We start from the raw sequence: 16,883 nt of genomic DNA, 5'->3' as shown, positions 1-16,883 counted from the left end.
AACCTAACCTAACCTAACCTAACCTAACCTAACCTAACCTAACCTAACCTAACCTAACCTAACCTAACCTAACCTAACCTAACCTAACCTAACCTAACCTAACCTAACCTAACCTAACCTAACCTAACCTAACCTAACCTAACCTAACCTAACCTAACCTAACCTAACCTAACCTAACCTAACCTAACCTAACCTAACCTAACCTAACCTAACCTAACCTAACCTAACCTAACCTAACCTAACCTAACCTAACCTAACCTAACCTAACCTAACCTAACCTAACCTAACCTAACCTAACCTAACCTAACCTAACCTAACCTAACCTAACCTAACCTAACCTAACCTAACCTAACCTAACCTAACCTAACCTAACCTAACCTAACCTAACCTAACCTAACCTAACCTAACCTAACCTAACCTAACCTAACCTAACCTAACCTAACCTAACCTAACCTAACCTAACCTAACCTAACCTAACCTAACCTAACCTAACCTAACCTAACCTAACCTAACCTAACCTAACCTAACCTAACCTAACCTAACCTAACCTAACCTAACCTAACCTAACCTAACCTAACCTAACCTAACCTAACCTAACCTAACCTAACCTAACCTAACCTAACCTAACCTAACCTAACCTAACCTAACCTAACCTAACCTAACCTAACCTAACCTAACCTAACCTAACCTAACCTAACCTAACCTAACCTAACCTAACCTAACCTAACCTAACCTAACCTAACCTAACCTAACCTAACCTAACCTAACCTAACCTAACCTAACCTAACCTAACCTAACCTAACCTAACCTAACCTAACCTAACCTAACCTAACCTAACCTAACCTAACCTAACCTAACCTAACCTAACCTAACCTAACCTAACCTAACCTAACCTAACCTAACCTAACCTAACCTAACCTAACCTAACCTAACCTAACCTAACCTAACCTAACCTAACCTAACCTAACCTAACCTAACCTAACCTAACCTAACCTAACCTAACCTAACCTAACCTAACCTAACCTAACCTAACCTAACCTAACCTAACCTAACCTAACCTAACCTAACCTAACCTAACCTAACCTAACCTAACCTAACCTAACCTAACCTAACCTAACCTAACCTAACCTAACCTAACCTAACCTAACCTAACCTAACCTAACCTAACCTAACCTAACCTAACCTAACCTAACCTAACCTAACCTAACCTAACCTAACCTAACCTAACCTAACCTAACCTAACCTAACCTAACCTAACCTAACCTAACCTAACCTAACCTAACCTAACCTAACCTAACCTAACCTAACCTAACCTAACCTAACCTAACCTAACCTAACCTAACCTAACCTAACCTAACCTAACCTAACCTAACCTAACCTAACCTAACCTAACCTAACCTAACCTAACCTAACCTAACCTAACCTAACCTAACCTAACCTAACCTAACCTAACCTAACCTAACCTAACCTAACCTAACCTAACCTAACCTAACCTAACCTAACCTAACCTAACCTAACCTAACCTAACCTAACCTAACCTAACCTAACCTAACCTAACCTAACCTAACCTAACCTAACCTAACCTAACCTAACCTAACCTAACCTAACCTAACCTAACCTAACCTAACCTAACCTAACCTAACCTAACCTAACCTAACCTAACCTAACCTAACCTAACCTAACCTAACCTAACCTAACCTAACCTAACCTAACCTAACCTAACCTAACCTAACCTAACCTAACCTAACCTAACCTAACCTAACCTAACCTAACCTAACCTAACCTAACCTAACCTAACCTAACCTAACCTAACCTAACCTAACCTAACCTAACCTAACCTAACCTAACCTAACCTAACCTAACCTAACCTAACCTAACCTAACCTAACCTAACCTAACCTAACCTAACCTAACCTAACCTAACCTAACCTAACCTAACCTAACCTAACCTAACCTAACCTAACCTAACCTAACCTAACCTAACCTAACCTAACCTAACCTAACCTAACCTAACCTAACCTAACCTAACCTAACCTAACCTAACCTAACCTAACCTAACCTAACCTAACCTAACCTAACCTAACCTAACCTAACCTAACCTAACCTAACCTAACCTAACCTAACCTAACCTAACCTAACCTAACCTAACCTAACCTAACCTAACCTAACCTAACCTAACCTAACCTAACCTAACCTAACCTAACCTAACCTAACCTAACCTAACCTAACCTAACCTAACCTAACCTAACCTAACCTAACCTAACCTAACCTAACCTAACCTAACCTAACCTAACCTAACCTAACCTAACCTAACCTAACCTAACCTAACCTAACCTAACCTAACCTAACCTAACCTAACCTAACCTAACCTAACCTAACCTAACCTAACCTAACCTAACCTAACCTAACCTAACCTAACCTAACCTAACCTAACCTAACCTAACCTAACCTAACCTAACCTAACCTAACCTAACCTAACCTAACCTAACCTAACCTAACCTAACCTAACCTAACCTAACCTAACCTAACCTAACCTAACCTAACCTAACCTAACCTAACCTAACCTAACCTAACCTAACCTAACCTAACCTAACCTAACCTAACCTAACCTAACCTAACCTAACCTAACCTAACCTAACCTAACCTAACCTAACCTAACCTAACCTAACCTAACCTAACCTAACCTAACCTAACCTAACCTAACCTAACCTAACCTAACCTAACCTAACCTAACCTAACCTAACCTAACCTAACCTAACCTAACCTAACCTAACCTAACCTAACCTAACCTAACCTAACCTAACCTAACCTAACCTAACCTAACCTAACCTAACCTAACCTAACCTAACCTAACCTAACCTAACCTAACCTAACCTAACCTAACCTAACCTAACCTAACCTAACCTAACCTAACCTAACCTAACCTAACCTAACCTAACCTAACCTAACCTAACCTAACCTAACCTAACCTAACCTAACCTAACCTAACCTAACCTAACCTAACCTAACCTAACCTAACCTAACCTAACCTAACCTAACCTAACCTAACCTAACCTAACCTAACCTAACCTAACCTAACCTAACCTAACCTAACCTAACCTAACCTAACCTAACCTAACCTAACCTAACCTAACCTAACCTAACCTAACCTAACCTAACCTAACCTAACCTAACCTAACCTAACCTAACCTAACCTAACCTAACCTAACCTAACCTAACCTAACCTAACCTAACCTAACCTAACCTAACCTAACCTAACCTAACCTAACCTAACCTAACCTAACCTAACCTAACCTAACCTAACCTAACCTAACCTAACCTAACCTAACCTAACCTAACCTAACCTAACCTAACCTAACCTAACCTAACCTAACCTAACCTAACCTAACCTAACCTAACCTAACCTAACCTAACCTAACCTAACCTAACCTAACCTAACCTAACCTAACCTAACCTAACCTAACCTAACCTAACCTAACCTAACCTAACCTAACCTAACCTAACCTAACCTAACCTAACCTAACCTAACCTAACCTAACCTAACCTAACCTAACCTAACCTAACCTAACCTAACCTAACCTAACCTAACCTAACCTAACCTAACCTAACCTAACCTAACCTAACCTAACCTAACCTAACCTAACCTAACCTAACCTAACCTAACCTAACCTAACCTAACCTAACCTAACCTAACCTAACCTAACCTAACCTAACCTAACCTAACCTAACCTAACCTAACCTAACCTAACCTAACCTAACCTAACCTAACCTAACCTAACCTAACCTAACCTAACCTAACCTAACCTAACCTAACCTAACCTAACCTAACCTAACCTAACCTAACCTAACCTAACCTAACCTAACCTAACCTAACCTAACCTAACCTAACCTAACCTAACCTAACCTAACCTAACCTAACCTAACCTAACCTAACCTAACCTAACCTAACCTAACCTAACCTAACCTAACCTAACCTAACCTAACCTAACCTAACCTAACCTAACCTAACCTAACCTAACCTAACCTAACCTAACCTAACCTAACCTAACCTAACCTAACCTAACCTAACCTAACCTAACCTAACCTAACCTAACCTAACCTAACCTAACCTAACCTAACCTAACCTAACCTAACCTAACCTAACCTAACCTAACCTAACCTAACCTAACCTAACCTAACCTAACCTAACCTAACCTAACCTAACCTAACCTAACCTAACCTAACCTAACCTAACCTAACCTAACCTAACCTAACCTAACCTAACCTAACCTAACCTAACCTAACCTAACCTAACCTAACCTAACCTAACCTAACCTAACCTAACCTAACCTAACCTAACCTAACCTAACCTAACCTAACCTAACCTAACCTAACCTAACCTAACCTAACCTAACCTAACCTAACCTAACCTAACCTAACCTAACCTAACCTAACCTAACCTAACCTAACCTAACCTAACCTAACCTAACCTAACCTAACCTAACCTAACCTAACCTAACCTAACCTAACCTAACCTAACCTAACCTAACCTAACCTAACCTAACCTAACCTAACCTAACCTAACCTAACCTAACCTAACCTAACCTAACCTAACCTAACCTAACCTAACCTAACCTAACCTAACCTAACCTAACCTAACCTAACCTAACCTAACCTAACCTAACCTAACCTAACCTAACCTAACCTAACCTAACCTAACCTAACCTAACCTAACCTAACCTAACCTAACCTAACCTAACCTAACCTAACCTAACCTAACCTAACCTAACCTAACCTAACCTAACCTAACCTAACCTAACCTAACCTAACCTAACCTAACCTAACCTAACCTAACCTAACCTAACCTAACCTAACCTAACCTAACCTAACCTAACCTAACCTAACCTAACCTAACCTAACCTAACCTAACCTAACCTAACCTAACCTAACCTAACCTAACCTAACCTAACCTAACCTAACCTAACCTAACCTAACCTAACCTAACCTAACCTAACCTAACCTAACCTAACCTAACCTAACCTAACCTAACCTAACCTAACCTAACCTAACCTAACCTAACCTAACCTAACCTAACCTAACCTAACCTAACCTAACCTAACCTAACCTAACCTAACCTAACCTAACCTAACCTAACCTAACCTAACCTAACCTAACCTAACCTAACCTAACCTAACCTAACCTAACCTAACCTAACCTAACCTAACCTAACCTAACCTAACCTAACCTAACCTAACCTAACCTAACCTAACCTAACCTAACCTAACCTAACCTAACCTAACCTAACCTAACCTAACCTAACCTAACCTAACCTAACCTAACCTAACCTAACCTAACCTAACCTAACCTAACCTAACCTAACCTAACCTAACCTAACCTAACCTAACCTAACCTAACCTAACCTAACCTAACCTAACCTAACCTAACCTAACCTAACCTAACCTAACCTAACCTAACCTAACCTAACCTAACCTAACCTAACCTAACCTAACCTAACCTAACCTAACCTAACCTAACCTAACCTAACCTAACCTAACCTAACCTAACCTAACCTAACCTAACCTAACCTAACCTAACCTAACCTAACCTAACCTAACCTAACCTAACCTAACCTAACCTAACCTAACCTAACCTAACCTAACCTAACCTAACCTAACCTAACCTAACCTAACCTAACCTAACCTAACCTAACCTAACCTAACCTAACCTAACCTAACCTAACCTAACCTAACCTAACCTAACCTAACCTAACCTAACCTAACCTAACCTAACCTAACCTAACCTAACCTAACCTAACCTAACCTAACCTAACCTAACCTAACCTAACCTAACCTAACCTAACCTAACCTAACCTAACCTAACCTAACCTAACCTAACCTAACCTAACCTAACCTAACACAAACAAACTTCGGAGTTGGTTAGGTGTATATTAAGTAAGCTTAAGGTGATCTAACCTTCCAGATAAAAGCTTAATGTGACCTAACCTTCAGAGAGATAGGTTCATCTGATCTAACATGTTAAGTACCCTAACCTTATAGGGTATTATGTGCAGGTACTCACCATATACTGCTACTCCACGAGGACAGGTAATCCAATGCACTCACTATTCCATTCTCACTATTCCACAAGGTTAGATTATTCAAGTAGGTTACTTCAACAAATTGTCACTAACCAAATAACCTGTTTTAATAACATAACTCGTATGGAATTCCTTCCACTAGGTTTGTTATTGCACCAGGTTACATATTCACTATTCCATGCACTGATGTTCCACTAGGTTTGTTATTACACCAGGTTATATTCACTATTCATGCACTGCTATTCCACAAGGTTATGTAATCTAGTCGGTTATATTCACTACTGCACTCCCACTGTTACACTAGGTTAGGTATCCATTAGGTTGTATTGACTGTTCCAATAAATAAATAGTTTCAATATAACACTGCCTTCGTTTATTCGCTACGTCACCTTCACTCTTCCACTTAACCACTTCGGAAAGGTTTGTATATTGCACACGTTACCCTCTGGTAAGCAAGACGGTGTCTATATAACCTGTTTTAATAACATAACTCGTATGGAATAGGGGAGAATGGAAGTGATTAAATAACCTGTATGATATACAAACCTTCATGGAACTCCAAGCGTAGTATACTGTACGAGTTAGTTTATTAAGACAGGTTACCCTCTGTACTACCACCCCCCCTATAGTCCCCCCCTCCGCGGGGGCCGCTTTTACCGGCACCCACGGCACTGCACGGCACTCCGCACCTCGACTTTCCGCCGCTTTCCAGGATTTTCCAGCGGTTCCACTGCACCCACGCACTGCACCACGCACCCACGCACTACCCTCCGCACACCCACCCCCCCACACGCACCAGCTCCAGCACCAGCATTTTCACGACAGCCACGGCACCCACGACACTCACTGACACTCCACGGCACTCCACGGCACGATTTTCGCTGCATTTCCGCCGCTTTTCACGATTTTCCACCGGTTCCACTGCACCCGCCACGTGGCACGCACTACACCCACGCACAAAACGCACTTTTCACGGCACCCACTGCACGCACGGCACTCACAGACACTCCACGGCACTCCCACAACACTTTCACGGCACTGCACGGCACAATTTCACCGAATTTTCCACGTTTTTCACGATTTTTGCAGCACCGCCGGCACGTGCGTCGTAGCGTCGGTCCGCCATCTTGGAAAACGCCGATTCACGCTACCGCATCCCGGATTTCGGTTGGCACCACCTGCCTGGTGCGCACTTCCGGTTCGGGGATTAGGTTGGCAGACCTTCAGCGACTCGTTGTCCATTAAGTTGGTAGTTCGGTGGGTACTGAGGCACGGCCATCTTGGTCACCATTGCTCAATGACTGATTATTCTTCGCACGATTACATTCATTTACACTTTTCGCCTCGTTTTTCTACAGCGACAGCCTTCTCGCTTCGTGTTGCTGCGTCACTCATAACTGTTGTGAATATTACACTGCTTCGGTCATGCGACTTTTAGGTTGGCAGTTCTGAATTGTTGTCGGGGACCGATTTTTCATATTGGCAGTCCTTCTCTACCGCTGTAGCCGTCATGTTGGCAGTGCTGCGGTTACTCACGCACGACCATCTACATTACATTTCCTCCGTGACTCTACGGTGTTGGCAGCATTGCATCAGTGCTAAGTGACGTTCGGGTTGGCAGGGCTGAAGTAGCGTTCACATCTGGTCCACTAATAATGTTGGCAATCCTTCACTGCCTCCATACCTATCGTGGTAACAATTTTCCCGACCATCTCGCTTCCCGCTGCTCACTGACTGACTCGTTGAAGTTTTCAATGCTGCCGAATGTCGCACCACACTTATCTTGCCGATCCTGCGCTATCGCAATTTCCATCAGGTTGGCGCTCTTGATTTGCTGCTTGCTGGCGCACAGCCGTCTAGAATGCCGATATTCTGTGACTCAATGTCGTTGGCAGTACTTAGGTAGCGATTTTTTCTGTTCGCCAATTACGTTGGCAGTCTTTCCTTGTCGCAATTTGCATACAGTTGCCATTTCTGCAGTGAGGCTTGTTGACCATCTTCGTTTCAGGTACTCTCGGACTCACTGAGGTTGGCTATTCTGAATCGCTGCAATGTTTTTTTTCAGGTTGGCAGTGATCGATACCTTTACTCTTTGAGGTTGGCACCTCCGAAACACCCGTTCACGCCGATGTCCAAAGCGCCGACCATGGAGAGCCGCCGAGGATTCGTTCACATTGGTGCCTTTACCAGTTCACATTGATGTGTATACCTATTCACAATGATGCCTATACTCGTTCACATGAGTGTCTCTACCTATTCACATTGATTCGTCTGTCCCGTTCACATTGATGTCTATACCAATTCTCATTTCCTTCGTTTCGTTGTAATACCGCTAAATCGATTTCCTTTCTTCGTTTTTGTCGCTTTCTCTTCGTTTTCTTTCGTCTTTCGAAGCTTTTTGAAGTTTTCTTGCTTTTTGGGACGTCTTTTCGGATTTTCTTCGCATTCCTTCTTTTCTTTTTCCAAGTTGGCTACTCCTAATCGCGGCGATTTATCTCGCAGGTTGGCAGTGTTGCATTCCTGTACCTGTGGAAGATGGTAGCATTGAGACACCCCTTCACGTCGATGCGTTCGCGGCGCGGACCAATGAGAGACGCCGAGGATCCGTTCACATTGGTGCGTATACCCCTTCACATTGGTGCTTTTACCTATTCACATTGTTGCTTCCGCCCCGTTCACATAGATGCTTGTACCAATTCACAGTAATGCATATGCTCATTCACATTGATGCCTATTTCTTTCTTTGTTTTCTTTGGTTTTTATAGGATTTTTCGATTTCTCTTTGCTGTTTAGCGGCGTTTACAGATTTTCTTTGCTTTTTACAGGCTTTTTCGAGTTTTCTACGCACTTTTTACTAAACAACGAAAAGTGCGGAAAAAAAAACCAAGAAAACGAAGATAGGAATTGGTTATGCGCTATTATAACGGAACGAAGGCGAACAGGTAAATTATAACCGAACGAACGCGAACAGGTAGAAACGCTAGTTGGCGATGCCCGATCGTCTTGATACGAGTTGTTCCGTGACTCGATCGACGTCCAATGACCATCTGGATACTACCTGCTCATTTCGTGTTGGCATCGCTGCGAAGACACGAGACTCCGATATAATCCATGCCTCGATAAAGTTGGCTATTCTGGATATATCGATCAACACGTCACGTTATGGACGCCAGCGTTTAGAAGATGCACTGTGTTTTAGTCGAAAAAAAAAAGTACAGCATTTTATGTGTATTTCGTGTCGAATTCGGGTGCCGAGTGTGTTGACGAGTGTGCACGTAAGTGTGTACGAAAACGGTTTATCCAAAGACTTACGTTTTTTCGAACACGAACTTTTTACATCGTACAAAAAGAATACGTTTTGTGGTGCCGATATCGTATTAATATGTACAACGAACTTTCTTAGGCCTCTATAGGACAAACACCACGTGTTGTCGCATCGGATACAGAGAAACTTGAACGTTCTTCGCCTTTCTACGTTAATAGGCTAAAACGATACTTTCTTACGGAAAAAAAAAGTGTTTCACCAAAACGATGAAAAAATTTCTACCGTTTTAACCGTATTATTTATCCTTAACTTTAACATGGACACGTATATTTCGAAGCCTGATATTCGTAAACGTTGTTGTTCTTAAGAGTGCGATCTTACGAACTTTTCTTCTCGTTTATTCGATAAAAAAAAAAAAAAAGAATTATTTCCTTCAAATATGATATTGTACTCGGACAAATGCATACTGGATACCTATCTAGTAAGCCATTTTTTATATTTGCGTTTCAGAAAAGGTTTAAAGGCGCCAAAACTGCATTCGTTTCGTACCAGAAAGCCCAGAAAATCCAGATATACAAAGCCTGGATGACAGGGCTTTACTACAACGTACTTTTTTGACCATTAGTGAACCAAAAAAAAAAAAAAATATAAAAAAAAAGAAAAAAAAGTGAATAAGTGAAATTATGGACAATAATACGGACGGGGACAACTTGAATCTAAGCTGCGGAGAGAACGATATAGTAGACGAATTAAAAATCGCTGCCGATGAAACGTACGATACGCGCAGTGAAGTTTCGTCCAGTAGTTCCAATTCCGATTCTAGTCAACCCAGTATAACTTCCGTTTCCACCAAATCTTCGCGAGGAGATAATAAACGTAATCGCAAAAATAGAGGGAAACGTGCCAGATCCAGAGATTCCAAATCTTCCAGCCCGGAAACCAAACGTGCCAGATCCAAGGAAACTAAAGGAATCGCCAAAAGTTACGATTACGCTACCAAATTAAATTACTTGTTCAGGGATGCGAGGTTGCCTACTTTCCACCAGTTATTTATCTACTATTAATTAATTAATTAATTAATTGATTAATTATGCATTTCATTTCGATAGATTTTTTATCATCAAATCCAACAACGCCGAAAATGTCACCTTATCCAAGGCTAAAGGTGTTTGGAGCACGTTACCTCAGAACGAAGCCAATTTGAATCAAGCTTACAGAGAATCCAGAAACGTTTTGCTCGTATTTTCTGTCAAAGAATCCGGCAAATTCGCTGGTTTCGCGCGACTCGGTACAGAGTCCAGAAGAGACGGGGCACCCATTTCCTGGGTTCGTACATTCGTAAATACGACACATGGAAATAAATACGCCTTCTTAGAAACAACCATCGATTCTAGGTTTTACCACCAGGCTTGTCCGCTAAAGCTTTGGGTGGTGTCTTTAAAGTAGATTGGATATGCAGGAAGGAATTACCCTTTACCGCAACTTTACATTTATACAATCCCTGGAACGATGGTAAACAGGTAAAGATTGGTCGCGATGGTCAGGAAATAGAACCCAAAGTTGCCGAGGAATTGTGTAGACTATTTCCGGAGGATGAAGGTATATTCCAAAAAGAAACGAAACAAAACAAACGATAAAGGAACGCTACGTGTTTTAGGAATCGAAATGACTCCGATTTTGAGAAAGTCCAAGGAAGCGGCTAAACATATTATCAAATCTCGTTCTTATCGAGACAATAGACCTGTTAATACCGGTTCTAGATTCCTACGTTCACGGGGTGCCAGAGGACGTAGACTTTTTTTAACTTCGCGATCTCGATTAGCTTCTTTAGCTAGAGGATCTTATTTACCCGCCAATGAACATAGAGGATCGAGGGATCATCATCATCATCACCATCATCATCGATACGCTACCTGGTTTAATCGAAGCGACTCTCCTTATTCCAAGTACGTTTATTAAGTCCTTCAGGAATCTCCTAATCTTACGATAAGTTACTTTATTTTTTTTTTTTTTTTTAAATTATCTATTTTACAGGGGATACGGTAGTCCAGGATTGGGAGTAGCTGCAGCGGCCGAAGCGTACGTTGCCGACTATATGCGTACTATGCAACATCAATTACCTCCGTTACCTCCTTACGCTGCGCCTCATCCTTACGATTCTTTACCTCCACCGCCACCGCCACCGAGGTACTACGATGGTCTACCCTTGCCTCCGGATTATAGCGCGGCGGCATCCGCGCTTGAAAAGCGCAGTTACGAGAGAAGTGTAGATGAATTTTTATGGAGAACAGCCAGTCGACATAGCCGACACAGTGATCATCGATCCTCTCGTGATCATCATCATAGATACAGGGATCGTAGATAAGACATTTTTTTTTTTTTTTTAATATAACTCATTTTTCAGTTCGACCACGTGTTCGTGAGGGTTTTCCATGGTATCGTGACATTTATGATCATGCGATAACAATTATTTTCGTTGACGAATCGAAGCAATTTCATGTTTTTAATCGTAAACGTAAAGATTTCGGATAATGTATCGTTTTTTAAATAAATGAAATACGAATCTTTTTTTTTTTTTTTTTTTTTTTTTTAACGAAACAATGAATTGACGATTATTAGCCTAATAATGATTGGTAAAAGTGATATATTTTAATTTTGTATATCCACTTTTCATTTTATGGTAATGTAACAGAATAATATCGGAATAAACGGATGAAAGATGAAACGTATATTTCGAATTAAACGATCGATTAAATCCCGCATAGTATACGTTCGATGCTGACAGGAAACAAATTATGGTTTTGCTTTCCACTCTACACCTAATTATCGCTTCACGATATTTATATTACGTATAAAATTCGAATAGTTGAAACGACGAGTATAATGTTTTAACGTAGATCACTGCCGTTAATGGAAAAGTAACCGATACGATATATCGAAGAAGCGATGAACAATTATTTATAAATCGAATAAAAATGTTCCGTTATCCTTATTAGTTACGGAATCGCCGTAAGGAATTATAACTATAAAAATATATTCCTTTATAATATATCGTATGTTATTTCATAGTAAAACGGTAAAGAAACAAAAAAAAATGTTGGTCTTATTTTTTGTTTACCTCTTTCAAACTTTTTGTCTCTGCATTTATAAAATTAAGTTGGTTAGAAAATACGGAGATAAATATCAAAGAACTACAACACTCTCTTTTAAACGATACGAATTTTAATAGTGCGACATCCTTTTCAGAGGGTCGTATCTTCCTACAGGTATTACTACACCTCTATTTACTAATCTATATATCCTATTAAAACGGTTATTTCTCTAGAGACCGTATAGAAGACGGATACAAAGTACACGGCACAATCTTGGATATACGTTGAGAAAATATTTCGTATCGCGAGACCCAAATTCTTTCGTTCCACTGACGATTTCCGACGCAAAGTATTTGCACCTGATAAAAGGTAAATAGATTACGATTAAATCCTTCGTATCTTTTTAACGCGCGTTTCTTTCTTCCAAGACTGAAGATGATACCGAATTTCAAACAGTTTTGCGAATGGCTTTTACGAAACGCTGAAGAAGACGAATTGCGCCGTATGTAACGTACGGTATAGTTACGTTTTAAAATTGGACGATTATACGTATGGTCAAATTAATTACATATTTTACGAATTTCGTCTCGACAAAGTCTATTTACCTACGTTGGAAAAAACGCGAGGGGCGGTAATACTAATTTCGACACGACCTGTAAATACTTTGCAAATTTAACGGAAGACATCGTTTTAAGAGAAATACAACATCGACTTTCAAATGTACGATTATGATTTTCATCCTTATCTTCGTTGCGTAGATAAGAAGCGAATCGAACGAAACAAGATAGTTTTCCTAAGAGAAAGTATTTCTTTATTAATTTTTCTTTTTTTTCCGTATAAAAATGTATTCCACACCTACATTCGATAAAATTACATACCGCAGACGCAAACTTATCTATGTACTTCTATAAATACATGTAGAAATTAAAATATATTTCGTTCGAATTATAATTGTAACGAGACAACTTCGTTCATTCTCGTAATATGTCCACGTATGCGTTACAAACTTAATCGGTGACAATCTCGTTGTTTACTTATTCGCGAATCGTATCGAAAGAAAAATGAATTATCGTAGCGCACGACACGATTACTGGAATTCCTACGTATGTAGCTTTCTCTACGAACACAGGATTTTATCGAAATTAATTCAAGAAACGCGATGATCTCTTCTACCATCTATGTTTCCTTTTGAAATTACGAACCAAGTATTTCGATTCGTTCGATTAGTTCGTTCGCTGCTTATTCGGAACTGTTTGCACGTTGTCATCGTACACGATTAAACAGTCATCGTCCTCTGAATTCTTCTGTATTTTGGATTTCGATTTTACATGGCTACTCCTACCTACGTCGTTATTACTGTCGTTTTCGATAATGCAAACGTCCTTTTCCACGTCGTTAACTTCTACTTTTTGTTTTTTTGAAGATACCGTTTCTTCGGGGGTTTCCATTTTACGTTTCTTTATTGTATCCGACGGAGTTTCGGTTTCGATGATCATTACGTTATCATCGGACAGGTCCACCTGAAACGATAACATTAACGATTTCTAAATACTTCACGACTGGAGAATATATGGATCTCGAAATTTCATCAACGATGTTTTACTTACTTGTCCGTTCGAGGTAGACGGCTTCACCACCGAATCGTTGTCCTCTTTAGGTTTAAGATCTTTTTCATCGGCCAACACGAGAAAATCTGGATTATCGTCTTTTACGTTTGGCCGTTCTCTGTGTACTACGGTTACGGTCAACGAATAATTCTGTTGGAAATCGTCCACTTTAAGGATAGTACCGTCTTTGATTCCTAACTGTTCTAACAATTTGTTATTATTCTCTTCGGTTTCTCCTTCTTCGCTGCTAATCACAACGGTACCGACACCGTCTATTATCACGTCTGGCGCTATCATGTTCAATCTATTTTTCAGTACTACTTCCTCTAATTCTTTGATCGTCGTTTTAAACGTGTCGATAGCTAGCACAGCCTGTGGCATTGGCGCGCAAACGTAGCATTTTGGATTCGGCGGGTTCACGTTTTTTTCCGGCACCAGCAACTGATTGCGGTGATTCATCTTTGAACGCAAATATACGGATTTACAAGCTTTCAAATTATTTTCCAGAATACGAAATGCGTGAAGAACAACTAAACCGGCAACTATCGCGTTCGTAGTTGCGATCGCTGGAATTATGTTACCTGCCATCGCTAGAAAAAGTAACGGATCGATTAAAAGATACGAGATAAAAGATCGTATAAAGATTAAATAATCGCTTACATTTTATGTCGAATCTTGTTTTTTGAGGTATACCGAAAATATAAGCTCTTATATTAGCGCACGCTGCGACGAAATCCATCGAATGTTGATCATCTTTGTCCCAAATAAGATGATTGGACGACGATTTATCGGACGAAACTTTTAGCGCTTTGCTCAAATTTTTCATCGATTCGGCAAATATCGTACCGCACTTGGAAATGCTCCAACGTTGTAAATCTTTTAACCCGGGTTCGTTAACTTCTTTGCTGCATCCTGGTACTTTGCGCAGAAAATTATGATAAAAATATATATTTTCTGTAGAACACGACGATTCGAAATATCATTAATGGCTATATACCTCCATCTGGCAATTCTTTCCAATTCAAAGGAGTAGGTGGTCTTCTCTTTTTCCACAAATTATCCATACTAAGTAAATATTTTATATCGTCGTGAAACAATTTTGTAAATAACTTTTCTGGATCGTAATTGCACGACTGTGCCCAAATTCTAGTCGAGACTCTATCTATATTTCCTTTTTCGTTCGATTCCGATTGCAATGCACCTTCGCCAGCGGCATCTACGAAACCATAATTTCTCGATACGCGAATGTTTACAGGAGATTTTAATACGCGTTATTTCTGTCTCGTTGTTACCTGTTGCTTCCGGGTCAGCGGTATCCGGAGAAACATCCTGATCCGGATCTTCTTCGCCGAATAACTGACTATACGAAATTAAAAAGGTACGTGTTTATATTGTTTCGTAGAACTATCGTAGAATAATATTATTGACTCGAAAGCCTACTTGAATAAATGTTTTGCCCAAACTATGCAATGAATAGGTTCGCTAGGTGTATTGCGAATCGTACAGCCAGGAAAGGTCTTTTGCGCAGCTTTCGGTGTACATTCGTAACACTGACTTAAACCTTTCTTTATAAGTTCCACCTGTCCTTCGTAACCGGCAGTGCCAGATTCGATTAACGGCACGTCCGCTGCCAAACACATTCTATTCACGTGATTTCTGGCTGCTCTGTTATCGAGCGCGTTCATAACTAACGTGAACTTCTTAAAAAATGACACGCCATAATCGACGCTGTGGACATAAAAGAGGGTTATGTGACTACGGAAATCGTTGATACGCTAACGGTATAACAATACTCACGATGTAATACTGTCGTGGTAATGAATTATTTTTGCATCGGGATTAAATGTTAACGCTGTTTCTTTCGCTACTTCGGCTTTTGATTTTCCTACGTGCTTCTTTTGAAATAAAAATTGTCTATTTAAATTGCTAACGTCGATTGTATCCAAATCGATCTGAAAAAGAAAACGCGGTTATATTTTAAACGATGAAATATAATCGAAATAACAATATCATGAATCTTTGGCTCGTAATATAAGTGCCGGTATAAAATGACAACGCGTGCCAATAACGGAGGGAAAAAATGCATAGGTTAGAACACTTTTATATATGTAATACAACTTACGATTTCGATATCCACGAATCCTGTCATAACGAGATTCTTTAATATCTCGCATCCGATTCCACCAGCACCCACGATAAGTACTTTACTTCGAAGTATTGCATTTTGTAAATTTTCACTGAACACACCGTTGATGTTGGCCGCCATTTTTCACGTTAAACGTACAGTTCGTGATCCAACGTCAGGTTTCGAATAATTCAGGCGGAATCGGATATGCGTATGAAAATGTACCTTTCAGTGGAACGATAAGGCTGATCTAAGATCGATGAAAAATATAAAAAAGAGTTTCTATTTCATTTGCGCGTATAATCCGATACACGATGGAGAATAAATCGAAATTCTTGGACTTCCCCTGAGACGATGCTGTTCCTCTTCATATTTACTAAGTTTCCATCGAGAGTTCAAATCGGGTCAGAGTCGGGTTAGAGTCGGGTTTCAGTCGCGGGTTGGAGTTGCGCCAGGGTTGAACATTACCAACTGCACAAAGTCAACTACCATATTCTGACATGTAAAGCTGAGCAATATTAATTGTACAATATCAAAATAACATACAAAAATTATTTCTCAGATTACAAGATCACCGACAAAAAGTAATAATAACCTCTTCTACACCGATTAATACAGCACGTGATACACAATGCAATTTGGATTTGTTATGTTGGCAACACGAACTCGACTCTTGTCGTTTCCACCGAACCTCAACTGAACGCTACCCTGACTACGTT

General features: G+C 40.2%; 3 protein-coding genes across 3 annotated transcripts; 2 read left to right on the top strand and 1 right to left on the bottom strand.

Annotated features, from left to right (window-relative positions):
- The first annotated feature begins 9,211 nt into the window (after positions 1 to 9,211).
- Positions 9,212 to 12,069, top strand: Ythdc1 (YTH domain containing 1). The gene is made up of 6 exons (XM_076540494.1): positions 9,212 to 9,350; positions 9,851 to 10,367; positions 10,450 to 10,666; positions 10,735 to 10,939; positions 10,998 to 11,286; positions 11,375 to 12,069. The coding sequence occupies exons 2-6, from the start codon at positions 10,024 to 10,026 to the stop codon at positions 11,703 to 11,705; spliced, it is 1,386 nt and encodes a 461-aa protein (XP_076396609.1). The 5' UTR covers positions 9,212 to 9,350; positions 9,851 to 10,023; the 3' UTR covers positions 11,706 to 12,069.
- A 365-nt stretch (positions 12,070 to 12,434) lies between these two features.
- Positions 12,435 to 16,635, top strand: LOC100880542 (uncharacterized). The gene is given in 8 exon segments (XM_076528982.1): positions 12,435 to 12,440; positions 12,530 to 12,606; positions 12,666 to 12,681; positions 12,683 to 12,801; positions 12,861 to 12,920; positions 12,922 to 13,054; positions 13,057 to 13,127; positions 13,129 to 16,635. Coding segments are annotated over 8 exon segments (654 nt in total). The 3' UTR covers positions 13,301 to 16,635.
- Uba2 (Ubiquitin-like activating enzyme 2) lies at positions 13,221 to 16,861 on the bottom strand. Its single transcript, XM_003706735.3, has 8 exons — positions 16,162 to 16,861; positions 15,837 to 15,991; positions 15,480 to 15,767; positions 15,332 to 15,399; positions 15,037 to 15,255; positions 14,700 to 14,957; positions 14,040 to 14,629; positions 13,221 to 13,952 (listed from the first exon to the last, which is right to left on the bottom strand). Exons 1-8 carry the CDS (start codon positions 16,303 to 16,305, stop codon positions 13,656 to 13,658), a joined length of 2,019 nt encoding a protein of 672 aa, XP_003706783.2. The 5' UTR covers positions 16,306 to 16,861; the 3' UTR covers positions 13,221 to 13,655.
- Positions 16,862 to 16,883: the final 22 nt, after the last annotated feature.

This window comes from Megachile rotundata, chromosome 2 (genome assembly GCF_050947335.1).
Source record: "Megachile rotundata isolate GNS110a chromosome 2, iyMegRotu1, whole genome shotgun sequence".
Lineage (NCBI taxonomy): Eukaryota > Metazoa > Arthropoda > Insecta > Hymenoptera > Megachilidae > Megachile > Megachile rotundata.
This window is presented reverse-complemented; position numbering and strand designations above follow the sequence as displayed.

Coding starts and splice junctions, on each gene's coding strand:
- Ythdc1 (XM_076540494.1), top strand. CDS start 10,024: ATGGACAATAATACGGACGGGGACAACTTGAATCTAAGCTGCGGAGAG. Junction 10,667..10,734: donor ACGGGGCACCCATTTCCTGG/GTTCGTACATTC, acceptor CATCGATTCTAG/GTTTTACCACCAGGCTTGTC. Junction 11,287..11,374: donor AGCGACTCTCCTTATTCCAA/GTACGTTTATTA, acceptor TCTATTTTACAG/GGGATACGGTAGTCCAGGAT.
- Uba2 (XM_003706735.3), bottom strand. CDS start 16,305: ATGGCGGCCAACATCAACGGTGTGTTCAGTGAAAATTTACAAAATGCA. Junction 15,992..16,161: donor GATTCGTGGATATCGAAATC/GTAAGTTGTATT, acceptor TTTCTTTTTCAG/ATCGATTTGGATACAATCGA. Junction 15,768..15,836: donor TACCACGACAGTATTACATC/GTGAGTATTGTT, acceptor TTATGTCCACAG/CGTCGATTATGGCGTGTCAT.